The sequence below is a fragment of the Stegostoma tigrinum genome, chromosome 1 (genome assembly GCF_030684315.1).
Source record: "Stegostoma tigrinum isolate sSteTig4 chromosome 1, sSteTig4.hap1, whole genome shotgun sequence".
Taxonomy (NCBI): domain Eukaryota; kingdom Metazoa; phylum Chordata; class Chondrichthyes; order Orectolobiformes; family Stegostomatidae; genus Stegostoma; species Stegostoma tigrinum.
In genome coordinates, this window is record NC_081354.1 from 152,512,870 (window position 1) to 152,540,544 (window position 27,675).

The 27,675-nt window shown below is 40.0% G+C and overlaps 1 protein-coding gene across 2 annotated transcripts in view; it reads left to right on the forward strand.

The window, feature by feature from the left end:
* Nucleotides 1-27,675, forward strand: part of atp8b1 (ATPase phospholipid transporting 8B1) — a 141,865-nt gene that overhangs the window by 113,021 nt on the left and 1,169 nt on the right. For both annotated transcript variants that reach the window (XM_048544699.2, XM_048544708.2), the window contains exons 19-27: nucleotides 422-533; nucleotides 4,662-4,737; nucleotides 11,036-11,165; nucleotides 13,376-13,658; nucleotides 19,470-19,693; nucleotides 21,669-21,752; nucleotides 23,713-23,958; nucleotides 24,934-25,072; nucleotides 25,920-26,050. In XM_048544699.2, coding sequence (XP_048400656.1) covers nucleotides 422-533; nucleotides 4,662-4,737; nucleotides 11,036-11,165; nucleotides 13,376-13,658; nucleotides 19,470-19,693; nucleotides 21,669-21,752; nucleotides 23,713-23,958; nucleotides 24,934-25,072; nucleotides 25,920-26,050 — 1,425 coding nt within the window. The remainder of the gene's footprint in view (nucleotides 1-421; nucleotides 534-4,661; nucleotides 4,738-11,035; nucleotides 11,166-13,375; nucleotides 13,659-19,469; nucleotides 19,694-21,668; nucleotides 21,753-23,712; nucleotides 23,959-24,933; nucleotides 25,073-25,919; nucleotides 26,051-27,675) is intronic.

A 27,675-nucleotide genomic window follows, 5' to 3' on the forward strand; every position in this document is an offset into this window, starting at 1 on the left:
TTCAACTTCATCCTTTTTAATGGGGTTTTCTCGACTCACTTGTTTTCCTTTTTGCTTCTTTTGGACAAACACATGAATTCAAATAGAAGTGCAGCAAGTTTTGTAAGGACCTCAATTTTAATGTAATAGCCCATAAATTTGATTATGTGGAAAAATTCCTTTAACCAGAGACTGGATCGTTGGGAACAAGTACTTTCAGTGACTTAAAGGACAAAAAAAAGTACTTCCTAAAAAGATGAAATCGGGTAGCACAGGAATCACGTTATGGAGTTTGCAGGCTGATGCCGTCTATTTCAGTTATGTGGACTGAATGAGTATGCCATAAAAATTTGGTTTCTGGTTCTTATTGTGTCATTTCATGGTCTTCTCTTCTTGTTTATTATTTTTCCAATGTCACATTCATACTTATTATTTATTCCAGCTTGTTGGAGCAACTGCTATAGAGGATAAACTGCAGGATGGTGTTTCAGAGACAATTGAAACCCTTAAAAAAGGTGATATTAAAATCTGGGTATTAACAGGGGACAAAAAAGGTAAGTAATTATTCTAATTAGTTTTGTATCCAACCTTTCATCCATATGAGTTCTCAATCAAACTCAAAATGAAGCTCATTATTTGGTATTGCAGAGCTTGCATGTCGCTGAGAAACCAATTGTTGAAACTTGCAGTCATGCAGTCCTCAGGCAATTCATGACTAATTATTAATGTCAAGAGAATGGAACATTTATGCTGTATTAGAGTAGAGAGCTAACAAGCAAGTGCATTCTGGTTGGTAGAAGCATTGCTATTCAGAATGTCCCAGGTAGGTGATGACTGTCCTCAATGGGTCAATTAATTAAATATGTTACTCCTATCCCACATTTCGTCTTCACTCATCGCCGATGTACAAATCATCATCTGGTAATGCATAACTTTTGTATTGTTAAATAAAACGTGACTCGTCAAAGCTTTTCATCTTGTGTTCATTGGGTGCAATCTAAACTACCACCATTGAGAGATTCAGAATTCATTGAATTTATGAATGCAGCAAGTTGAGTTCAGTTTTATTAGAGGCATGTGTGCACAAATAGATGGTATTGCCATTAGATCCAGGCTAGGTCCAGCTCATCTAAATATTTTTGTTTAGTTCCATGAAAAAATTGATTTCAATTGACGGAGACCTTTATATCCAACCCTGTAAATACTCTAAGATATAAATGATGCTTCTGCTACAGACGTGGACAAGAATTTCCTCACATGTCTTAATGGTTCCACCTTACAGTCAAATCCACCTTTGAAACAGAGCAGTGAAATGAACTCCCTTTCTTGTTGAGAAATTAGTTTGATTCTTCACCATTGTCTACTGCAATATTGCCTTCACTCCTCAATGTGCACTTTGGAACTCCTACATTACTGCATGCGCTTTCTGTCAATCTTAGAAAACCTACACGTGCTGCATATGTTTCAATCAAGAAAATAGGTGACAGTCATTCTCAGCTTCATTTCACCGGACACACTCATTACCTGTCAGAGTCAATCTCTGACTGGTTTAGAATCTTGGACAAAGCTTAATAATTAACCATGAGTTATAATCTCATTGGAGCATTCTATTATAATTTAAGGATAAGGAGGATTTGACTGATTAAGTGACTTGGATGTGAAGTTTTAATCTTTGGGGAAGGGTCACCGGACCCGAAACATTAACTCTATTTTCTCCTCCACAAATGCTGCCAGACCTTTTCCAGCAAAATTGTTTTTGTTCCTTGTTTTAATCTGCGGGATCTGGGTTAAAACTGACTTGCATTTCGTGCATCTAAATTTTTCCCACTCTGGCTTGCAGAGTTTCATGTGTGATTATTCTTTTTGGCTGTTTCATTACAGTTCTGTTTCAACTTGATAATGAGACTTACACAACTGGCAGCCTAATTTTGAAAGATCACCATTGCTGATCATGGAGATTGTTGTGTTACTCTGTGTATTTCTGAGTTGGGCTGAGGCATTTTGTTAGTTCAGTACAGAATGTTTTCTGTACTCTGAAATCTGGTTGTCCTTGGCCTGGTAGCCTTTAATGTTGATGCTATTCACTTGAAATAGACTATGATCTGTTTTCCACTGCCAAAAATCATGTTCATAGAGTCATAGAGTTGCATAGCACAGAAGCAGACCCTTCTGATCAACTCGTCCGTGCTGACCAGATACCCTCAACTGATCTAATCCCATTTGCCAGCATTTGCGCCATATCCCTCTCAACTTTCTCTTCATCCAGGTGCCTTTTACATGTTGTAATTATACCAGCCTCCACAACATCTTCTGGCAACTCATTCCATATACACACGCCAACCTCTGTGTGAAAAATTTGTCCCTTGGGTCCCTTTTAAATTTTCTCTCTCTCATCTTAAACCTATGCCGCACATTTATTTGGATTAAACTTCATTTGCCACTCCTCAGCTATCGACCCATCTGATCAAGGTTCCATTGTACTCTCCCATTGAGGTAATCTCCTTCGTTGTCCACTACACCACCAATGTTAGTGAGGGCAAACTTGATAAAATATACCTTTCTGTCAAAGACAGCATGAAATTATATACAAACCTGTTTAAACACATGAACGTGTGAAATAGGAATAGAGCAGGCCATGTAACCCACTCAGCCTGCTTGGAGTGGCAGCTGTCGTACAGCTGCTTTGGAGAGGTGCTAGTGCATCTTTATATTCATAAGAGGGGAGAGATGAAAACAAGGCTGAATAGGTTGTCGTCAAGTTGCTGTTTTCAAGTCTTTGTTGTTGTGAATAACTTCAGAAGAATCTTTGTAAAAGGGGTCAAGAGTTTGCTAACATCTCATGATCTTGCATAAATAGTGTTATGGAGGTCAGTAGATTTCCCTGAGAATACCAATTAAGTAAGTCAAGAAAATTGTTTTTTTTTAAAAACGTTATTAGCTAAAGACAAGACTGAAAATCATTCAGTAGTGTTAGTAGAGTCAGTGCTTGATAGATACAATGCAGTTCAGCAACAACAAAATGAAAGTAGAACTCCTTGAAGTAACAAGGTAAACTGTGTGTCTAAATAAAATGAGGAAATCATTTCAAATTAAACTGAAAATGGCAAAATGCATTGATTAAACCACAAAGTAATTTATACATGCAATGAACTCCAAGATTGAGCAGTAGAAACAAGTCACAGAACCATTTAAAAGCCAATTAGAAGCTATAATTATCAGAAATTGGAATTGTTGATTTTAATAGTGTTTGGAAGCAATAAACAAAGATAAGTGGCTTGGTCTTCCTGATTTGGGTTAACATGGTGAATGTTTATAAATAAAGATACTTGGCCCATTTCAGAATTAACAACTCGCTTGTTTTTGGGATTTATATCATGAAGTGAACATGTTGAGAATATTTCTGGACAATAGGGAGAACTGGAATATCTTGAGCTGTTTGGACATCTGAATTAAAAACAGTTTTTGTTTGACCGAGTGTTTGAAGACAACTGATGTGGTCAACTGTTGAAGGCGGACTAGAATCTACTTTTCATTTTAGAAAGTCAGACGACTTCTGACAAAATAACCAAGCAAAACTTTAAAGGAGACAAAAGATGGAATTATTGCTCTTAATTGCTGGAAAAACAGTCCTTGGAAGAGGCACTGGCTGCATCTTTACAGATGATTGGCTGACAATACTTTCTGGACTTGTTTATCCATTATAAGCCTAGGGGATCAGAGAAGAAATGAAAGCAAAGGCAGTGCAGCTGTAAGATTCCCCTCCTTGGGAGAAGTTCTTGGAAATCTAATAAAGTTTCCACTTCTCAGTATTTTGATTACCTTTGTAAACACCTGAAAAGCTGATCTGTCACCATTATCCAAAAAATTGGATCCAGCTGAATTGAATCCTTTGTTTTTAGACTGATGGCCAATAGGGAAGGGTGTATTTGTCTTGTCAATTAAAAAATGTCTCTGTGTGTGTTGTCTTGTGGGAGTGTGTATAAAACTGGATTTTATATTAGATTGTACCTAGTTATGCCTCCTATTTTTAAGAGTGAGTTTCATTTTGGAATTAATGGATTATTTTGAGTTCACTAATAAAGCCCAATTAAAGTCTCTTTTATTCAGGATAGTAATACCAAAAGGAAAAACCATTGGGTCTTTTGATGATTGAATCAAAACTACTCTAATAATGATATGGATGGAGGAGTGGTAGTGCTTGAGTACCACTGCATTCAGTTTATCACAGTTAAAATGAATATTAGTTTCACCTGGGGACTTTGAACACTGAACACCTGAATCCAAGCACAAATACCTGGTCTTTGCTGGATTCCTTTGGTCTCTTAATGAACAGCATTTGGTATGGTTTCAGCTTGCTATACAACACCGATTTGAGCGCAATTTCACGTGTGATTTTAATTTGCCTTGGAAAGAATTGTAAATTCACATAATGACTTTTGAAATAATTTAATAGGGCTTCTTCAAGGTTTAGATAAAACCTTTTTGAGGGTAGAACTGGGGCATGGTTATCCTGGTTTGAGTCTGCACTGCGTTTAAATTTAAGTGAAAACCGATTGCGCATACAGGAATTATTCCATTTTGCGTCACTTGCATCCTTTTTGATGAACGTTATGAATAAAAACTGCTGCTCTTGGGATTTTTTTGATTTTGATCTAATAAAAAGTATTTCTTTCTTCAACTAGAAACTGCTGAAAACATTGGCTTTTCCTGCAATTTACTGACCAATGACATGACTATTTATGATGGAGAAGCTATCAAGTGAGTATTTTTTAAACTTAGTAATAGGTCATGTGGTTCTAATGCATCTTTCATGACCTCTGGCGAGCTTTGCACCCAATGAAATACATTTGAAATATAGGAACCATTTTAATGTAGAAAACAGAGCAACCATTTTGCACGCGGCAATGTTCCACTAAAGGTTGCGAGAAATATAACTGTCATCCCTTCAAAGTAATTATTACTTAAGTAATAAATAATAGCCATTATCTTGTGCGAATCATGCAATCAGAATTTTACAGCCACTTTACAAAAAGACCGAGTCATGATTTTTGTGACTCCTTTTAGAAGAGGCGAGCAATGGCGCTGCACCTTCAGAACTGTGCTGAAGTCTCAGCCTAGACGATTTGTTTATTCATTTGTCTGGAATGGGGCTTGAATTTATGATCTGCTAATTGACAGGTGAGGGTTCTCACCTTAGTTTCTACGTAATGAACATATACAAAAAAAAACTTGTGAAATTTGAAACCAAGACAATCTGAATTTACCTTGCTAGGATTGAGTCCAAACTAAATTTCAATTTAATATCTACTCACTGACCCCTTTTTAAATTTACCTTCAAAATTGCTTTCTTCCACTCCAAAGCAGAACTCATGATGGCCAATTTTAGATTTCTCTACATATGCAGCTTTACTTTAGAAATTGAAACTTAGTATTTTTGAAAAAATAATTAAACAGTCCAGTATCTGTGGTCTCTGAAGTATGTAATTTATCTTCTGAATGCAGATTTACATGAATGCAGTTGCAGATATCCAGTACTGTAGCTTTCTGATCTGTATGTTCATTGACAGTCTTCCAGTGAAATGGAGCTAGTTCAAAAGAAAGCAGCTGACAGTTAGAGGTTATTGTCTTTTCAGGTGGTTCCAAGTTTGTTCACATCATAGCGAGAGTATTAACATTTACAAAAGGACTACCGTCAGCAGTGGTATCATGAGAAAGAAAATTATTGGCTCAAATACCATTATTTCTTTGAATTCGCTCTTGGAATTTGAGCATCACTGGTGACACCAGCCCTTATAGCCCAATTCTAATTGCCCCTGTGTTTCTGAGTCCCTTTCTTCAACTGTTACAGTCCATCTGCACTTTTGAGGAGGGATGTCCAATACTGAAGGAGCTGCAATGTAGTTCCAAGTGGATATGTTAGGTAATTTGGAAGGGAATTTGTAGGTGGTAATGTTTCTGTGCATCTACAACCTTTATCCTTCCCAAGTGCTGATGAGGACTCTTGGTGAGTTGCTACAGTGCATCCTGTAGGTAGTACACAACACTATTGCTTGTGGTGAAGAGAGTTGAATGTTCAAGATGGTGAATGAGGTACCAGTCAAGCAGGTTGCTTGATCTAGATAGTGTCAAGCTTCTTGAGTGTTTAAGGAGTTGGACTCATCCAGGCAAGTGGAGAGTCTTCCTTCACATTGCTGACCCGTGCCTTGTAGATGATGGACAAGCTCTGGGGAGTTGAGACGTCACTCGGATCTGGTCACAGAACAACACTACACCCACATGAAAACATCTCAGAATGACACTAATTTATTTTTTCTTTCTCTGAACGCTATAAAAAGTCATCAAGTTCCAACACTGTAGACATTTTAATAACTAACTTATTACACACAGTACAAGTAATATTCTCCCCTTTTGCCGTAATTCATCATAGAAGATTCTGCCTTAGAAATGTTATCAGGCTTAACCAGTAAAAGCTAATGGTGTGCAACACTTCAGGTTTAAAGTTGAGTTAAACAAGTTCTTGGAGTTCCATCTTGCTTGCAAATAAGAATTTATTTTCTTTTCATTTAACTTTTTAATGAATCACTGCAAATAATCCTATCCATTTTACATTGTTTGTAAGTTTTTTTTTCTTGCCCTACATCCAAATGCACTATTCTTCATGAGAGAGATAACAAGAACTGCAGATGCTGGAGTCAGAGTTAATACAGTATGGAACTGGAGGAACACAGCAGGTGAGGCAGCGTCAGAGGAGCAGGAGAGTCGCTGTTTCGGGCTGAGACCCTCAATCAGGACTGTCCAAAACATTGACTCTCCTACTATGCTGCGTGACCTGCTGTGTTCCTCCAGCTCCACACTGTATTGACAAGACAATATTCTTCACGTTCCTTTTTTTAAAATCTTAGGTTTATGTATGGTCAGGATTCTGTAATGCTCATGTTGGCTTAAAGGCTTGAAATTTTGAATGATGTGGTGAACTTTGCCAAGAACAACAATGCTAACAAATCACCTGACTTCTAAATACCTGCCTCTGAATTAGGATCCAAGGAGAACCCCCTGTCATATCTCCTCTAGAACTCGGATTTCGGAAACGTTCTTTGTTGTCCTGTAAATCCATGTTCTAAATTAGAATCATTGCTCTCACTTTTTATACTATCTTCTAATTGGCCTGTTCAGAGATGTTATTGCAGACTTCTGGAACAAGTGGGACTTGAACCCAGGACTCTTGACTGAGAGATAGGGATAACAAGGTGTAGAGCTGGATGAGCACATCAGACCAAGCAACATCATAGGAACAGGAAGGCTGACGTTTCGGGCCTAAACCCCTCATCAGAAATGGGGGAGGGGAAGGGGGTTCTGAAATAAATAGGGAGAGAGGAGGAGGCGAGGGGAAGATGGATAGAGGAGAAGATAGGTGGAGAGGAGACAGACAGGTCAAAATGGAGTCAGTAAGGGTAAGTGTAAGTAGGGAGGGGATAGGTCAGTCCAGGGAGGACAGACAGGTCAAGGGGGGTGGGATGAGGTTAATAGGTAAGAAATGGGGGTGCAGCTTGAGGTGGCAGGAGGGGATAGGTGAGCGAAAGAGCAGGTTAGGGAGGCAGGGATGAGCTGGGCTGGTTTTGGGATGCGATGGGGGGAGGGGGGATTTTGAAGCTTGTGAAATCCTCTGAACCATTTCAACTCCCTCCCATTCCTCAGACGACACGTCCATCCTGGGCCTCCTGCAGTGCCACAATGATGCCACCTGAAGGTTTCAGGAACAGCAAGTCATATTCTGCTTGGGAACCCTGCAGCCTAATGGTATCAATGTAGATTTCACAAGCTTCAAAATCTCCCCTCCGCCTACTGCATCCCAAAACCAGCCCAGTTATTCCCGCCTCCCTAACCATTCCTCCCACCTCAAGCCCTACCCCCATCTCATACCCACTAACCTCATCCTGTCCATCCTCCCTGGACTGATCTATCCCCTCCCTAATTCCCCACCTACATTGACCTTCACTGGCTCTAACCCATGCCTCTTTGACCACAATTACAGGACTGGTAAGGAAGTCACACTTTGAACTAACACTATATGAAGGCATAATCAATCTCCATCAATAAGTTTTTAATTTGCAAACTTCCTGCATCTCAAGGAATAACAACCAGCTTCCCTGCCTTGCCAGTCAACAGTGAGAACCTTTCCAAAAAAACTTGCATAATTTTCTGTATCCTGCTTGATTTGTTACACGCTTTACCCACTGAGGCAGTATTTTTGGAAAACTCTGCAAATGAGCATTTCAATTTACAGCATTCCTCCTTCAGTGTCTTTTTTTTAATTATAAAAACATGTCAGCCCATTTGAATCAAATTTGTCATCCAGATTATCTTTCCCACTAATTTGTGGAGTGTCTGTTTAATTCTCTGGGCCATCTTCTCCACTGTAATGTAGATTTCTTAACTGAGCTTCCAATTAATAACCTGTTACTAACTTGTGACACAACAGCCACCCCTTTTGGTTTAAACTATTTTTCTCATCAACCTGTTCAGAAATGTAAGGTTCAGGAAACTGAAATCAGAAAAGGCATCTGATGTCTATGAAGGAAGCAGGAAAGAATTTACGGAATTAAGACGACTAAAAGGGGCCAAGAATTGTCCTTGGACAAGTAGAGTTAGTGAAAATCCGAAGGCCTTTTGTACATATTTTAGGACCAGGAGGGTAGTCAAGGAAAGGATAGGTCCATTTGAGAATTAAGGGTGGGATTTATGCATAGAGCCAGATGAAAGTGGGTGAGATTCTTTAATGAGTGCTTTGTATTTGTGTCCAAAAAAGGAGAAGGGCGTGAATAATGGTAAAATTAGGGAGGGATGTATTTGACTTTGAGAATGAGGACATATTGGGTGTCTTGGAAAAACATTAACATAGATAAATCCCCAGCACCTGATCAGATTTATCCAAGGATATTGAGGGAGACAAGGGACAAAATTGATCAGGCATAAAAAGATCTTTCTCTTTAGACACAGGTGAGGTCCCAAAAGACTATAGAATAACCTGTCATGTTCCTTGAAAAAGAGCAATAGGGATAATACAAGAAATTGTAGGCTGATAAGCTTTATGTCAGTAGTAGGGAAACTTGTGGAGAAGATTCTTAGTGCTAGGAATTACTTACATTTGGACATGAATGAACTTATCAGGGATTGTCAGCATGTTTTTGTGCGTTGGCACTCTAGTCTCAAACATGATTAAGTTATTTTGAGGAAGTGACAAAGATGATTTAAAGTAGTGCAGTGGATATCGCCTACTTGGACTTTTCTGAAACATGTGACAAGATCCCTTGTGGTATGCTGGTCCAGAAGTTTAAAACACATGGGATCCATGGTGAGCTGGTAACTTGGATACAGAAATGGTTTTGTCATTGAAGGCAGAGGGTAGTTAAGGAAGTGTGATTTTCTGACTGGAGGAATGTGACCCAATGATGATCCACGAGGATCCATGCTGGAACCTGTTATTTGTACGGTGTGTAAATGATTTGGATGAAAATGCATATAAATTTTGGCAAGTCATGTTGTGGCTGCATAGTGCTTTAGTTAGGCCAGAATTGGAATATTACATGTAATCCTGGTTACCACACAAGGGGAAGGATGTGGAGGCTTAGGAGAGGGTGCAATAGAGATTTAAAAACACGTTAACTGGATTGGAATGTATTAGGTGCAAATGAAACATTGAACAAACAAGGATTGTGTCTGATCAAATGTCAGAGGCTGAGGGTCAACCTGACAGGAACGTATAAAATTGAGAGCTGTGAGTAGGGTTGATAGTCTATTTTCTCAGGTTGGAAATGTTAAATACGACAGGGTAGAGGTTTAATATGAGAGGAGAAAAGTTTAAACATGTTACAATAGTAATGTTTAAGAAACATTTAGACAGTCATATGAAGAGGCAGGGAATAGGGGATAAGAATCATGTGCAAGTTTAGAATGGCATTATGGCCAGCACAGACATGGTGGGCTGAAAGGCCTGTTCCTGTGCTGGACTTTTTTGTGTTGTATGTTCTTTCTCAAATTCAAGTTTCTTTGTTTGCAGCTGATTCAACTTGAGTGTTTTTCAACACTTTCCAAATTTCATATGCTGAGTCAAAATTACTTAAATATCTGCCCTTTCAGCTCCTGATTTCATGTTTCACCCAATTCCTCTGCCACAGACTTCAAATTAACCTTTAGTTACAAGTCCCTAACAGACTTTTTTCTGAAACTCCTGACCATTTAAGTAATTGTGTTAACTTTTCATTGAATACAACAAAATCAATTGTGAAATGGTGTATTTTAATTTCTGTAATTTTCTAATGTACACATTTTACAGCTTATGGGCTTGATACCAAAATAGCCCTTGAGATTAAAAACTTCAAAAGGATTTTCCCAGCAACTAATGGAAAGAATAGTAGGATAAGATTTCCTATTTTAAGGCTTTACTCCAATGTGCTGAAAACAACATGATAAAATTTGAATTAACAAACACATAATACATCAGCCTAACAAAAAGAGCAAGTTTTGTTTTAACCAACAAAGTCAAAATATGTCTTACAGAGCCTTTTTTTCTGTATGCCGTACTTCCGGAAGATATCAAGCATGTCAGAAACCCTCACACAATCATTTCAGCAGGTTCATGTCTCCCTGTCACGCCAGTTTGAAATTCCCAGTGTTTTTCAATAACTCTACTCACTATTCACGTGTTTTGGATCTGATGATTCCTAGTAAGGCACATGTTTTGGCAATTTTTCATTCCTTAAGTCTCCATGATTCCTGTATGCTCTGTACCTCATTTAATGGCACGAAAATTTTATCTGTGAGATATTGTGTTAAGGTGTTCAAACTAGCCCCTAATACTTCAATATGTTTTTGTTTGAGTTTCCCTCCTCTGGGATCTCGCAGACATATCTAGTGGCTGTGTTCTTTGTTCTACTTTTGAGCTAACGATGCATTCCAAATCATGGCCGTCTTGTAAAGTTATTTATGATTACATTGCTATTTATCAGAAATCTAAGATGTGATGAGATTCCTAAGGTTGGCTAAATTGATCTTACAGTGACATGTTAAACACCATGCAAAAAAACAGGGCAAACGTGGCAGAAGGACAAACAAACGTAAGCACTTATGAGAACAACATCTTCCCTCAAGATGTAAAACCCGCAATGATCATTACTGGTTCCTGGTTGGTAAGTAAGAAGACTTATTAATATTTTATATATCCCAAGAAAAATTGCAATCACAAATAGTCTGAAGGGCAAATCTGAACTGATTTCCAGCTCAAACCAAGATGGGGCATGGGAGGGATGGTCCAGTAATAATCGAATCTGTGTATGAAACTCAGTGCAGCAGAAGTAATGCTAGTTCTACTCTTAACACACACATTTTTGTTCTGAAAGAAATTGAGAATAATGTTGGGAAAGCAGACCTAAGACTGCACCCGATCCCATCAATTTCCTATCGAACATATTCAAATAAAATTACGTAGAACATAGAACAATATAGCGCAGAACAGGCCCTTCAGCCCTCGATGTTGTGCCAACCTGTGAACTCATCTAACCCCATCCCCCTACACTATCCCATCATTATCCATTTGCTTATCCAAGGACTGTTGAAATGCGCTAATGTGGCTGAGGTAACTACATTGGCAGGCAGGTCATTCCACACCCTTACCACTCTGAGTAAAAGACCTGCCTCTGACATCTGTCTTAAATCTATCACCCCTCAATTTGCAGCTATGCCTCCTTGTACAAGCCAACATCATCATCCTAGGTAAAAGATTCTCACTGTCCAGCCCATCTAATCCTCTGATCATCTTGTAGCTATTAAATCCCCTCTTAGCCGCCTTCTCTCCAATGAGAACAGACCCAAGTCCCTCAGCCTTTCTTCATAAGACCTTCGCTCCAGACCAGGCAAAATCCTAGTAAATCTCCTCTGCACCCTTTCCATAGCTTCCACATCCTTCTTACAATGTGGTGGCCAGAACTGCACGCAATATTCCAAATGAGGCCGCACTAGTGTTTTGTACAGTTGCAGCATGACATTACTGCCCCGGAACTCAATACCTCTACCAATAAAACCTAAAACACCGTAAGCCGCCTTAACAGCACTATCAACCTGGGTGGCAACTTTCAGGAATCTATGTACATGGACACCAAGATCCCTCTGCACATCCACACTACCAAGAATCTTTCCATTAAATTGCACCAATTGTTTTAGCAGCAAACAATATTTGAAAGATTTTCCAAATAAGCACAGATATTTTTGTCTATGCCACTTTGTTCCATAAATTGAGCAGGAGAGCAGGCCTATCTTCAGATAGTTTATCCAGCATGTTTTCCTTGTTGCTGGGTGACGGATTTAGCTTTGAACTAATTTAAATAAAATTGTCTCTCTCATTTAGCAGATTATCTCCAGAAATCAGCCAGCATTGCTTGTTGGGATTGATGGGTGGATTAAACCAAATGAAAAGAGGACTCCTCTGTTACAAAGGCACACAAGGGTTTTATTTCAGGGTCTGGGTGGCCACTAAAAACACCTCAGCTCTGTCTGAGAGAATGACACCAATCTTCTTGTTACTGGCCATTTCAATGAACCACCTTGCACCCCTGTTAATTATTTCCATCCTGGGCCAGCTGGATTCTAACAAAGCTTAATGAAAACTGGTGGAACAGCGTCTCATCTTCCTTTAGACACATGACAGCTTTAAAGCATTCAAGAAGTTCAGCCTATCCTCCATTGCATGCATACGCTCCCTCAAATCTCCTTCGAGTAAAGCAGACCCATTTTCTCCTCCCTTTATCACAATCAGCACATGTGCTGTGGGTATGCTTCATCATCTGTTCAACTGGCCTTCCCTCTTCCTCTCTCATCAACATAAAACAATCATTTTTCTGTGCTTTTATCTTTTAAATAGTTATATAAGACTCAATGGTAAGAGTGTTTGTCTGCAAATGTTGCCAAACTTCAAGTATCTCCAGCACTTTCTGTTCTTAGTTGGGGATTTATTCAGTGGAGTTCAAAAGTTTAAGGATTAATGTTATTGAATTTTTTGAGATATCGATGGAATGGAGTAATGGTCAAGAAACTACTTATATTTGTTGGGGAGTTCCGAATCAAGGAACTTGACATCAACAATCGAATTAGGGCTTCCAGGAATGAAATTAGGCAACGTATGTATGCAATAGTAGGACTTTTGGAAGTCTCTTAATCTGTTTTCTTGACAATGGTTAATTGTTGTGATTAAATCAGGGATCGATACATTTGTTAAACAGAAATATTACGGCGGACAGTGCAAAGATGAATTTAGTGAGCAAGATCACATATCAGCCACAATCTAATTTAAGATGATAAATGCCCACTGCATTCCCTTTATTTCAATGCTAAACTTGTTTTCCAGAATGAAATTCTCAGAGAGAAGAAAAGAAGGAAAAACAAATGGTTTCGGCGGCCAAAAACAGAGGATGAGAAGAAGATGCAGATGGAAAAAGATCAGAAAGATGAAGCTGCCAAAGAAAAGCGACAGAAAGACTTTGTGGATTTAGCCTGCCTGTGCACTGCTGTGGTCTGCTGTCGTGTAACCCCTAAACAGAAAGCCATGGTGGTGAACTTGGTTAAAAAATACAAGAAAGCCATTACCCTGGCAATTGGAGATGGTGCTAATGATGTTAACATGATTAAAAGTAAGTGCCAGGCTAAAAGGTCTCTTGCAGGATATTTTCCTTTGGCTTCTATGAACAGAAGAAAGGGAACATGGCCCATCTCTCTTCTTAGATGGAATTTTGGCAGCACGATGGCTCAATGGTTAGCACTGCAGCCTCACAGCGCCAGGGACTCGGGTTCCATTCCCGCTTTTGGCGACTGTCTGTGTGGAATTTGCACATTCTCCCCGTGTCTGCGTGGGTTTCCTCCCACAGCTCAAAGATGTGAGTTTAGGTGGATTGGCCGTGCTAAATTGCCCGTAGTGTTCAGGGATGTGTGGGTGTTCGGGGGATGGGTCTGGGTAGGATGCCTCAAGGGGCGGTGTGGACTTATGGGGCCGAAGGGCCTGTTTCCACACCGTAGGGAATCTAATCTAAACTTCAATCTTGAACCAGTCCTTTTAAAGGCTTGGTGCAAAATCTCCTAAAGGAACAATTGCAATCTGGAACACAGAATTACATGCTTTCTTTTATAATTGCCCTGCATTCACATCCTTATTTTAGAAACATAGTGGTACTGTTGTTCTGGACTTTCTGAAGTACATGGTGATCACTACTGGCACTGCTTCTAATTATGACCTGCTAAGCTAACTTAGAAGGAAATAAGTTGTAGAACAGAGAACAACACAGCACAGAACAGGCCCTTCGGCCCTTGATGTTGCGCCGACCTGTGAACTAATCTAAGCCCCTCCCCCTACACTATCCCATCATTATCCATATGCTTATCCAAGGGCTGTTTAAATGCCCCTAATGTGGCTGAATTAACTACATTGGCAGGCAGGGCGTTCCACGTCCTTACCACTCTCTGAGTAAAGAACCTGCCTCTGACATCTGTCTTAAATCTATCACCCCTCAATTTGCAGCTATGCCCCCTCGTACAAGCTGAAGTCATCATCCTCGGGGGGGAAAAAACTCTCACTGTCCACCCTGTCTAATCCTCTGATCATCTTATGTCTCTATTTAAATCCCCTCTTAGCCTCCTTCTCTCCAATGAGAACAGACCCAAGTCCCTTATCCTTTCTTCATAGGGCCTGCGCTCCAGACCAGGCAACATCCTGGTAAATCTCCTCTGCACCTTTTTCCAGTGCTTCCACATCCTTCCTGTAATGGGGCGACCAGAACCGCACGCAATATTCCAAGCGAGGCCGCACTAGCGTTTTGTGCAGTTGCAGCATGACATCACCGCTCCGGAACTCAATCCCTCTACTAATAAAACCTAAGACACTGTAAGCCTTCTTAACAGCACTATCAACCTGGGTGGCAACTTTGAGGGATCTATGTACATGGACACCAAGATCCCTCTGCACATCTGCACTACCAAGAATCTTTCCATTGACCTGGTATTCTGCCTTCCCATTATTCCTCCCAAAGTGAATCACCTCACATTTATCCATATTAAACTCCATTTGCCACCTTTCAGCCCAATTCTGCAGTTTATCCAAGTCTCCCTGCAACCTGAAATATTCTTCCACACTGTCTACCACCCCACCAACTTTAGTGTCACCTGTAAACTTACTAAACCATCCACCTATGCCTGCGTCCAAGTCATTTATAAAAATGACAAACAGCAGTGGTCCCAAAACAGATCCTTGAGGCACACCACTAGTGATCGGACTCCAGGCTGAATATTTTCCATCAACCGCCACTCGTTGCCTTCTTACAGAAAGCCAGTTTCTAATCCAAACTGCTAAATCTCCCTCAATCCCGTGCCTATGTATTATATTGTCATCTGTCAACTAAGCAGCATTGATGAGCCCTGTGCTGCAGACTACCATCAAAGTTTAAGAAGTGTAGCCAAAGACAAATTGACGAGTTAGGGCATTCACAAAACTACTTGAAGATGTGGGGAAAAATTTGTAGGACCTCTCAATCTCTGACTCCAGGCAGCAGTAGTGTTTCTGAAAACGCTTGTCACCCTTAAGGCCCTTGAAGAATGTAAAGAAAGCAGGAAAGAGCTCAGACAAGGATTTTGGAGAGCTAAAGGGGGCCACGAAATATCCTTGGCAAGTCAGATTAAGGAGAATCCCAAGACATTTTATCTGTATACTAGGAGCAACAGGGTAACTAGGGAAAGAATAGGTCCACTGAAGGACAAGGGAGGGCATCAATCCATGGAGACAGAGGAAATGGTGGAGGCCCTTGAGTACTTCACATCAGTATTTATTCAAGGAGAAGAACTTGGATAATGGTAAGATTAGGGAGAGCATGTCGATATTAAGGAGGAGGTCGTGTTGGATGCCTTAAAAAAAAATTAAGGTAGTTGAGCCAGCAGTACCTGACGGGATCTATCCCAGGACGCTGAGGGAAGTAAGGGAAGAAATTGTCTGGGCCTTGAAAGATATCTTTATATGCTCTGTCTAGCCACAGGTGGGGTCCGAGGAGACTGGAGAATAGCCAATGTTGTTCCTTTGTTTAAGAAGGGAAACAGGGATAATCCAGGAAATTAGAGACTGATGAGTTTATTGACAGTGGTATGGAAATTATCGGAGAAGGTTTTTAGGGAGATGGTTTACTCGCATTTGGAAAGTTTGGACTTATTAGGGATCATCAGCATGGCGATTTGCAGCGGAGGTCTTCTCTCATAAGTTTGGTTAAGTTTTTTTGAGAAAGTGGTGAATTATATGGCAGTAGATGTTGTCTGCATGGACTTTAATGAAGCATTTGACAAGGGCCCTCATTTTAAGCTGGTGCAGAAGATTAAGCCACAAAGGATCTATTCTATGATTCTTTTTCCCAGAACTGGACACTCATTTATAATCCAATTTTTACTGTAGCCAGACACAATTTCTGTTTGAGAAATGAAGACCTGAGGTATGACATTATTGAACATGGAATGTTTTTGATGTTTGAACTCAATTTTTAAAAATCTAGTTTTCTTCCCTTTGACACGCGGTTTGGCTAATGAATGGACATTGACCATAAATTTTTGTACTGAATTGCACTTCGTCAGGTAGCTCTGCTTCCCTCTCGCTTCAGCTAAGTCAAGTCGTTTCCAGGGCTCCATTGAGATGATGAAGTATGCCACAGTGGGATTGGGAACAAGTTAGAGCACAACTTTTCACATTGTTTTAACATGATCGTTATGGTTATATTCTTTCAGTATTCCTATTTCATTCAATTCAATAATTAACTAAATGGCATTTTTCATTATAAAGCTTAAATAAAATGAAAATACTGCTGATGCTGGAAATCTGAAGCAAGCAGAAAATGCTAGAGGCTGAACAACATCTGTGGGGAGAGAAACAGAGTTCATACATTAATTCTGGAATGATACTACTTCAGAAGGGTTGTAGTTCTGAATTGAGTCAGACTAGAAACACAGAAACATAAAGTATAGCAGCAGGAGTCGGCCATTTCACTCAATGTATGCTCGTACCTGGCCATCCATTTCACTATCTGATTCCTACTTTGTGCCCAAATCCTTGTTCCCTTTAATCATAAAACCAGTATCTCTGTCTTTCTTGAAACTCTCCAGAGTTTAGGCCTGAATAGTTTACAGTGGCAGAGAATTCCACAGGTTTGTCAATGTTTGGATGAAGAAATGCCTCCTTGTTTCTATTCTAAAAGGCCTATCCTTCTCTTTAGACTGTCACCCCTCGTTCTGGGCTCCCCAGTCATCAAGAACATCATTTCTGAGATTCATCCACGTATTTCTAACCTCCAGTTACCCTAACCAATCCAGCCTTTCGCTATCCATCAGTTCCACAGTCATAGATTAAAACAGAATGGAAACAGGCCCTTCAGCCCAAACTTGTCCATGCTGACCATGGTGCCCGTTCAGCTGGTTCCAATTGCCTGCATTTGGCCCATATTCTTCTCAACCCTTCACATCCATGTACCTATCCAAGCGTTTTTTTTAAATGTTGCTATCGTACCTGCTTAACCACTCTTCTCTGGCAGCCTAATCCATGCATATGTCACATTCTGTGTGAAGAAGTTGCTGCTCAGGTCCTTGTTAAATCTTTTTCTTCTTACCTTTTAAACCTATGCCGTTTGGTTTTCAAATCCCCCTTCCTGGGAAAAAGATTATATGCGTTCATCCTATCTATGCCCTTCAAGATTTTATACACCTCAGTAAGTTTACCCCTCATTCTCCTATGTTCCATGGAATGAAGTTGTATCCTGGCCATCCTGTCCCTCTAACTCTGGCCTACTAGTCCTGGTAACTTCCTTATAAATTTGCTTTGCACACTTTCCAGTTTAACTATGTCTTTCCTATGACAGAGTGACCAAACTCAACACAGTATTCCAAGTGCGGCCTCACCAACGACTTATACAACTGTAACATAAAGCCCCAACTCCTCTACTCAATGCCTTGACCAATGAAGGCCAGAATGCTAAATTCCTGTCTGCCTGTGACGCTGCTTTCAATCAACTATGTACTTGTACTCCTAGGTCCCTTTATTCCACAACCTCCACTGGACCTTAACATTTACTGAATAAGTCCTACCTTGGTTTGATTTTCCAAAGTGCAACACCTCACACTTGGCTATATTGAATTGCATTTGCCAGTCCTCAGTATGCTTCCCCATCTGATCAAGATCCCTCTGTAATTTTTGATAACCTTACTCGCTATCAACAATACCTTTAATTTTGTATCACTGCAAACTTACAAATCATGCATTAAATGTTCTGAATATGAATATATATGTAAATAACCAATAACAAAGGCCCCTGCATTGACCCCCGTGGCATGCCACGAGTCACAGCTGTCCAGTCTGAGAAACAACCTTCAACCATTACCTTCCACTTCCCACCATCAAGCCAGTTTTGAATCCAATTAGAGATAATGGGAACTGCAGATGCTGGAGAATCCAAGATAATAAAGTGTGAAGCTGGATGAACACAGCAGGCCAAGCAGCATCTCAGGAGCACAAAAGCTGACGTTTCGGGCCTAGACCCGAATCGTCAGCTTTTGTGCTCCTGAGATGCTGCTTGGCCTGCTGTGTTCATCCAGCTTCACACTTTGAATCCAATTAGCTAGTTCTCCCTGGATCCTATATGACCTAACTTTCATAACTAGCCTGCCATGCTGGACCTTGCAAAGGCCTTACTAAAGTCCATATAGACAACATGCACTGCCCTACCCACATCCATCCTCTTGGTTACAGGAATCAGTCCGCTAAACCTTCTCTGTACTCACTCAATAGGCGTTATATCCTTCTTCAGATAAGGAGACTAAAACTACATGCTGTACTCCAGGGCCAAGGCCTTGTGCAGTTGCAGCGAGATGTTCCTGCTCAGATGCTTGAATTCTGTGTGGAGTCCAAGATTACCATTTGTCTTTTTCACTGCTTGCTGCACCTGTATGCTTGCTTTCAGAAACTGAAACGTTCTCTCCACAGATGAGACCAGACCTAGCTGAGTTTCTCCAGCATTCTGTATTAGTTTGACATTTTTTGTGAATGCATTTTTTGTGAATGCATTTTTATGTTGTAAATAATAACCTTTTAATATAGATTTTTAAATGGCTTATGTAGGTGTAAAAGTTGTAATTTCAATTAATTTAAGAACACTTTTTGAAATCTTTTCAGCACCCATGGGACAAAATTAACTGACAAATTTATATAATTTACCTGAATTTATTCTACTTGGTTTGTGCATATCTTGGTCTTTTTTACGCATGTTTCTCAATGTAAAAGGATTTGTAACCAGTTTAAGTTCCCTAGATATCAACATACTGGGAACAGAATGTGTCAAATGATGGTGGTTGAATTTCTCAATCTCCTTTGGGAAAATCCAGTGTTTAGCTTTAATGACCGGCAGTCTTTTCTTTATTCACCCATGCTGCAGCTGCTCATATTGGTGTGGGAATCAGTGGCCAGGAAGGCATGCAGGCTGTCATGTCGAGTGACTATGCTTTTGGGCAGTTTCGTTTTCTGAAGCGATTACTCCTGGTGCATGGGAGATGGTCGTACATCCGAATGTGCAAGTTTTTAACGTACTTCTTCTACAAAAACTTTGCCTTTACACTAGTTCATTTTTGGTACTCCTTTTTCAATGGATTTTCTGCACAGGTAAACAGTTATTTAAACTAATGCAAAATACAAATGGCAGCAACAATTTATAGCATGCTGCTTTATAGTGTGGTAAAATGATAAGACTTCACTGAATGGGAACATCAAAACGAGAGAGAGAAGATGAAATTAATGGGAAAAGCATGGCAGAGGAGACAAATTTTCCTAAGCTTTTGAAAGAAGCAATCAAGTTGCATTAGTGCTACTGATGATTAGAGGGCATCAAGGGCTCAATTGTTTCGATTATGACAATTACTTCTGTTACTGCTAAACTTTAATTGGCCAATTATTTGCAATTATTATAAAATTAAGAGAGTTTAATTAGTTTAAGTTTATAATAATTCCTTAACATCAATATATTTCAGAAGTTAATAGTTCCAAATAAAAGTCTACTTTATTCAAAGAGTTCATCATTGTTTGTTTTCACGTTGAAATTCTTCAATTCAATTTTGTGTTTTCTAATTGTAATTTTTGAATAATCCATGTTGATTTAAGCATTTTGTATGAAGCCACACTCCGTTTTTCTGTTGCTGTATACTTGTGGCGACAGTTTAAACATTAGGTAGGCTAAATTTGTTTTGAAAACATTTAGAAGCTCGTAGTGCATGATTTAAACTGTGGTTATGTCCAAATCTTTGTTACCTGTTGCTCTAAATAATTTGAGCATCCAACCAGCATGTTCACTTGTGAGAGGAGAGAGAATATTGTGAATGGCTAACAGCAGCTGAAACTTGACTGCAGTGCTTAAAGTAAATCTCTATCTCATTAAAAAGAAGGTGCAACGTGGCTGGTGCACTTGCAGAAAGGAATCTGACTTGGGAATCACCGAAAAATGATACAACATGGAAGATAATAGGCTTCAAGGTTTCCAAATCTCCTCCTTTGGCAGCTGTACCCCAGAGTCAAGGATGACTTTCTTCCACTTAATTTTGTTGGATTCTGATCAACATGTGGGGAATTGGTGCTTGAAAAAGTGGGTGGATGATTTGCTGGCACATCTGACTGCTTCACTTTGTCTTTCCTCCCCATGCCTTGATGCCACCCCAACATGGACTTCATGCCTTCTCAAATGAGCATTCTCCATTTTTCTTGGCCACAAACCAGGGTCCCATGAACTGTTCAATATGTTTGACCACTTCAGGGATGCTTTGAGGATACTCAAGATACTCAAATTATTTGGAATAACAAGTAGCAAGGAATTGAGAACTGACAACATACATTGAGTTAATCGTCAAGTTCAAAGGCTATTGTGAACAGTGCATCTGTCTTGTTTTATGTCCTGTTTAACATGTTTATTATTATTATTCACATTTTCTGGTTACATGGCAGTTGTTTTGGATTTACTCCATTACTGTTGTGAGTAGCAATTATCTAAGATTTTGAGTAGATCTATAGCTTAAGTTGTGGGTGTTGAGGTTGGTTGGCTCGCTGAGCTGGTTTGTTGTTCCGCAGACATTTTGTTACCGTGCTTGGTAAAATCCTCAGTTCAGCCTCCGATGAAGCGTCGGTGTGTTTTCCCGCCTGATTTTTAAACTCTGGGGTCCGTTGCGATGGATTGCCTCACTTCCGGGTTTCCTCCGTAGTGGAATGTATATGGGGTCGAGTTCAATGTGTGTTCAACACTCGACCCCATATACGTTCCACTACGGAGAAAACCTGGAAGTGAGGCAATCCATCACAATGGACCCCAGAGTTTAAAAACCAGGCGGGAAAACACACCGACGCTTCATCGGAGGCTGCACTGAGGATTTTACCAAGCACGGTAACAAAATGTCTGCGGAACAACAAACCAGCTCGGCGAGCCAGCCAACCTCAACAGTAGCAATTATGTTGTGTGATTTTAAAGTAGTTTGATCCATACTGATAGATGTGCATTCCATTATTTTCCCAATGTATATTTCCAAATATATAACCAATCATGATTTGAAGAGTCAAACAAAAAAATCCTATTCTTGCTGTTTCTGCTTGTGTACAGACTGCATACGAGAATTGGTTTATCACACTGTACAATGTTCTGTACAGCAGTCTTCCAGTATTGGTCGTTGGAGTGCTTGATCAGGTATTATTCAACTTATTCATACACATTCACATAGTATCTCGCCATAGGGTGTCTGTACCAGAGGCTGACCACAGCCAACTCAATCTCACCCTCAGCTCTTTCAATTTCTGCAGAGCTGCTAAATTATTCAGATATTTGTTCAACACTAGGTAATAGCTGGATACAGCTTTGCTATATTGAAATATTATGGAAGTTGAAGCCATTGTTTTCAGTAACTTCTCCAAACTCTGCCTTCCCTAGCTACCACTGAATCCCTATCCCTGGCATCAGTCTTGATACTGAGCCAGTCATCTCTGTTTTTTTCATTATTCATTTGTGGGATGTGGGCATTGCTGGCTGGCCAGCATTTCTTGTCCATCCCTTGTTGCCCTTGAGAAGGTCGTGGTCAGCCGCCGTTTTGAACCAATGCAGTCCTCCTGCTGTGGGCTGAGCTGCAATGCTATAACCTGTCTGCAACCGTGGTGATATATTTAAATAACTGTGGATGCTGCAAGTCTGAAACAAACACAGTGAACGTTGCAGAAACTTAGCAAGTCTGGCAGCATCTTGATGGACGGAAACGGAATTAATGTTTTCAGTCGAGCACGACGCTCTGAAGAATTGTGGGATATAGCAGAGGCATGGGCTGATTGCACGGAGAATGGGAATGGACTTGATGGGCATAATGGCCTTTTGCTGTGCCATAATGACTGACTGATTGTGGCCCTCTGATATCTGTGTTTGTCCAATTCTAGCCTCCTTTGCATCCACAACACCTTCAGTTGCCCTGATTCCAAGCTCTGGAATACTTGCTCTATACTTCTGTCCCTTTCCACCTCCCTTAAGGTCAATTGTGGAGCAATGATAGTGTCCATACATCTGAGCCAGAACGTCTGGACTCGAGTCCCACCTGCTCCAGAGATGTATCATAACATCTGTCTGAACAGATTGGTTAGAAAATCTCGACCTTTTACAATACTCCTCAGAGCCAGGTTTTTTTGCATCTGACCTAATTCTTCCCATGTGACTTGCTCCACAATTTTGTAACGTGTCTGTGATTTGTGTTGAGGTTCCATTGTGTTTAATGTAAATGAATCATAGAATTATACTCTATAGAAGAGACCCTTCACCCTATCAAGTCTTTATGTAACCAAATGCTATGTTAATTCTACACTCTTACCGCTTTGCAACACTTGGCCCATAGCCTCGAATGTCATGCCATTTCAATTGCTCATTCTAATATTTAAAGGTTATGAGGTTACTTGCCTCTACCTGCATTCCAAACCTTATGACAGCCTGAGTGAAAACCCTTTTCCTCAATTACCCTCTTAAACCTCCTGCCTTTCACCTGAGAAATGTGAGCTTCATTTCTTACTGACCCTTCAACTAAAGGGAACAGTTGCTTCCTATGCATGTCCATGTCCTTCCCAATCTTGCACATCTATATTAGGTCTCCTCTCGACCTTCTCTGCTCTAAATAAAATGTCCAGCCTCTCAATAGCTAAAGCGCTCCATCCCAGGCAATGTCCTTCACAGGTTGTTTGAAAATATTATACTGGTGCTGATAGGCTCAGTTGTCTGGATGGTTGTTTTGCAATACAGAGTAATGCCAGTGGCATTGATTCAGTTCCCATACCAACAGAGATTACCATGATGATCTCATCTTCTCAACTTAACCCCTTGTCTAAGCGATAGTGACCTTTAGGTTAAACCATCACCAGCTAGCTCTTTACTGAAAGAGCAGCCTGTGGTCTCTGGCGACTTTGCTGTTGCTGACATAGACAAAAATTCTTTCAGCTCCAGCATAATACCAACTAAACTAAATCCCCTTCCAAACCTACAGACAGAAGTGGCAATGCATTAATTATGTGGGATTAAAATATACCACAGCTGTCATGCGCTTACAGATTGCTTTGTATTTTTATGATGTCGCACAACTTACTTTGTTGAAAATTTCTTGCTTACTTTCCTTTATCTTTAGGATGTCACCGATAAACTGAGTCTTAGGTTTCCAGCTCTTTATATACCTGGGCAGAAAGGTTCTTACTTCAATTTTAAGAAGTTTTTTCTCAGCTTGCTTCATGGCATTATTGTCTCCCTCATCATTTTCTTCATACCTTATGGAGCATTCCTTCAAACAATGGGACAGGATGGTGAGGCACCGACAGATTACCAGTCGTTTGCAGTCACTACGGCCTCATCTCTCACCATTACTGTAAATTTTCAGGTAAGCAGATGTTTTGTGGGTTATCCCGAGCCATTTACATTTTTCTCATCATCCAAACATGGGAACTTCTGCTCATTTAGGATTTTATCTTTGTGACTATACCCTACTACCTCAAGTAATTTGTTACTTATTGTCAACAATGTATTAGAGGCTAGGGATATTATCCACATACATATGAAGTTGAATATGTTTAGGCATTGGTAACCAAAGTAAGGAGCAGAGCAACCCGTGCGGCAACCTCCTGATTGCTGTATTTAATTATGTTTATGCAACAACCAGATATTGCTTATTGCAGTTTTTAAAAACTTGTTCATTAATAACAAGTGCTGCTATAACCAGATCACTATTTCTGCCTCAAATTCCAGTCATTGTTTTCTGCAAGCTCAGCAAATTTCATTCTGTAATTACTGACTGACTTAAAATCTAGATTAATGAAGAAGTTGCAGAATGAATCTGTGATGTCACTGTCAAATGATCATCTCTTCAGTTGTAATAGGGGGGAGGTGATGACCTCGTGATATTGTCACTGGACTGTCAGTCCAGAGACCCAGATAACATTGTGATTCAAATACACCATGGCAGATGGTGGAATTTGAATTCAATAAATATCTGAAATTAAGAATCTAATGATGACCTATCAATCCATTGCTGATTGTCAGAAAAACCCACCTGTTTCACTAATGTCCTTTAGGAAAGGAAACTGCCATCCTTACCTGGTCTGGCCTACATGTGACTCCATACACAGCAATGTGGTTGACTCTGAATTCTCCTCTGGGAAATTGGGGATGGATGATAAGTGCTGCCTAGCCAGCAACGCCTTCATCTCATGAAAGAACAAAGGAAAAAAATGCCCAACAAAACAAAATAGACAAATGTGAAGCTAATTTTTTAATTACGTTTTGTAGAAATTTGACACATATACAGCCCTTCTCATTTAAATATTATGTTCACAAATTTTAATTTTGTTTCTTGCAGATTGCTCTAGACACCTCTTACTGGACGTTTGTCAATGCCTTTTCAGTCTTCGGAAGTATTGTTCTATATTTTGCAATCATGTTTGACCTTCACAGTGCTGGAATTCACATCCTGTTTCCATCAGTTTTTACCTTTACTGGTTAGTTATATTGCAATGTATTTATAGCTTATAAATAAGCCCCATTGTTCTGTAGTCTAATTTGTTGATATTTCGTTTAAGCTGCCTTCCATCCATTTTTAAAAAAAGAAATTTGTCATTTACATTTGTTCAAAGACATTGGTTAATGAGATGCAATAAAATAAAGAGCTGCCCTTGCAAATCTCATCCAGCAAAGTCTCTTCCAAAACTTCTATGCTAAACAATGAGAAGAAATTCATTTGAACAGTCTTAATTCAATTTAAAATTGACTCCTGAAGTTCAGCTCAACCTGATAGATGGCACAAATCAACAAAAAAAATGCAGAGACCAGAGATGTGGGTTATTAGTGTGGGAACTGGCAACATTAGACTCAAAGTAGAATTGGGAACATTTTTTTGTGTGCATAGATTATAAGCGTTATTGGACAGACTGAAGTGAGTTTTTCTCAGTAGTTGGTTTGTGTTCTGACACTGTCAAACAGTCAATGTCGAAAAGTGCCTATTTCACAGCACTGTTGACCATTACATTGACGTGTAATAAATCATTTGATCCATGATAATTCTGCTAGACATACATGACTAACAAAACTTAATGATGGTGAAGGTTGCTCAATGTAGAGCTGAGTAGATGCCGAGTATGTCATCTGTATGCGTGTATTGGGAGCCATTTTGGAATGGTACTTTGCACTTGTGTCTGTAATTTTAAATTATGTTCCAAATAATCTGTGATTATTACAGTTTAATTACAGTATAATTCCATGTAATTAGCCTCAAAAAAGGAGTTTCAAATTGAACTTTGATTTTTGGTCTTTAACAATGCATTAATTGACACTGTATTTTTTACTTAGGTGCTGCTCCCAATGCTCTTCGACAGCCATACCTTTGGCTAACAATCATATTAACTGTGGCAGTCAGTCTCCTTCCTGTTGTTGCTGTTCGTTTCCTGATTCAGGTTGTCAACCCTTCAGAGACTGACAAAGTAGGTACAAGCTGGTTGTCAAAATCGGGTTTAATCTGTCACTCCATTTTGAGAAATAATTGTTTCAATCAACTTTTACAAACTAACTTTTTGGATGTTTTTTTTTTCAATATCACTTACCTGTGGAGAAACTGTTTGTGATGACTTGATTTCATTTGGGAAGTAGACATTTCTAAGTTGACTCCATTAGTTACTGGAGAAAGCATTGTCAGTAATTAGCTCGATAAGACTAGAGCCAGGTGAGAGCAATCCTATCCAGGTGGACAACAGTGGAGAGGTGTTGGAACAGAATGATGTCAGTAGTTGTATCAAAGGCTGCAGACAGGCTGAGGAGGACAAGGATTTAAAATTTACCGTTCTCACCATCGAGTCGGGAGGAACAGTGGCTCAGGGTTTAGCACTGCTGCTTCGCTGCACCAGGGACCTGGGCTCGATACCACCCTCAGGCAACTGTCTGTGTGGAGTTTGCATATTCTCACTGTGTCTGCGTGAGTTTCTGCTGAGTGGTCTGATTTCCTCCAGCAGTCCAAAGATGTGCAACTTATGTGGATTGGCCATGCTAAATTGCGCGTAGTTTTCAGGGATGTGTAGTTAGGTGTGTTAGTCACGGGCATTATCAGGTTACAGCGAAATCGTGGGGAGATGGGTCTGGGTGGGAATCGTTCTGACAGTTGATGCGGACTTGGGCCAAATGGCCTGTTTCCTCGTTGTATGGATTCTGTTCTCCTATTTGTGACATCAAGGAGAGAATTTCAATATTGTGATAGAAGCAGAAACAGATTTGGAGGGTTTTAAACATGGAGCTGCAGCAAAGATGAATTTGCAAGTTGATGGACTATGAAAAGAAAAAACAATTGGAAATGGAATGGTAGTTTCCACGGATAATTGTGTCAAGTGATGGCTTTTTGAGGATGTGCATCATGATGGTGCATTTAAACGGGAGAGAGAGAACACCTGGGGAGAACTCTGATATCAACTAAAATCATAGGAACTAGGATGGAAGGTTAGGTCGTCAGCAGTGTGATGGGAATAGGATCATGGGGAAAATGCTTTGGGCATAAAGGGAGCTCAGAGATGTCACCAGTGGGGAAAAGAGAAAATGTAGAGAAAAATGCTTGTTCATGGCAATGTTAAGTGTGAAATCGTACCAAGCCATGGCTGAATTGGCCGATTGGACAAACCCAACGGTTGTGAAAAGCTCTTTGAACTTATTGTTGGAGGGGAAGGTGAAGAGGACAAGGGAATTAGGGTTTAAGGTAACTGATTATTGTAGAGTATTGTTATATGAGAAGAGAACTAGAAAAAGAATCAAGAAATCCTAGAACTCTCTTACTCTAACAGCATTGTGTATATAACTAAACCTTTTGGACTGCAGCAGTTGGAGAAAATAGATATACATCACCTTCTCAAGCGTCTTTAGAGATGAGTAATAAATGCTGACCCAACCACTGCCTACGTCCTACACATGAAGGGAAACAAACTTGCGGTGTGACAAACTATGCGGGAGATATGCGTGGAAAGTTCTTTACAGAGGGTGGTGGGTGCCTGGAACGCGTTGCCAGCGGAGGTGGCAGACGCAGACACGTTAGTGTCTTTTAAGATATATTTGGACAGGTACATGGATA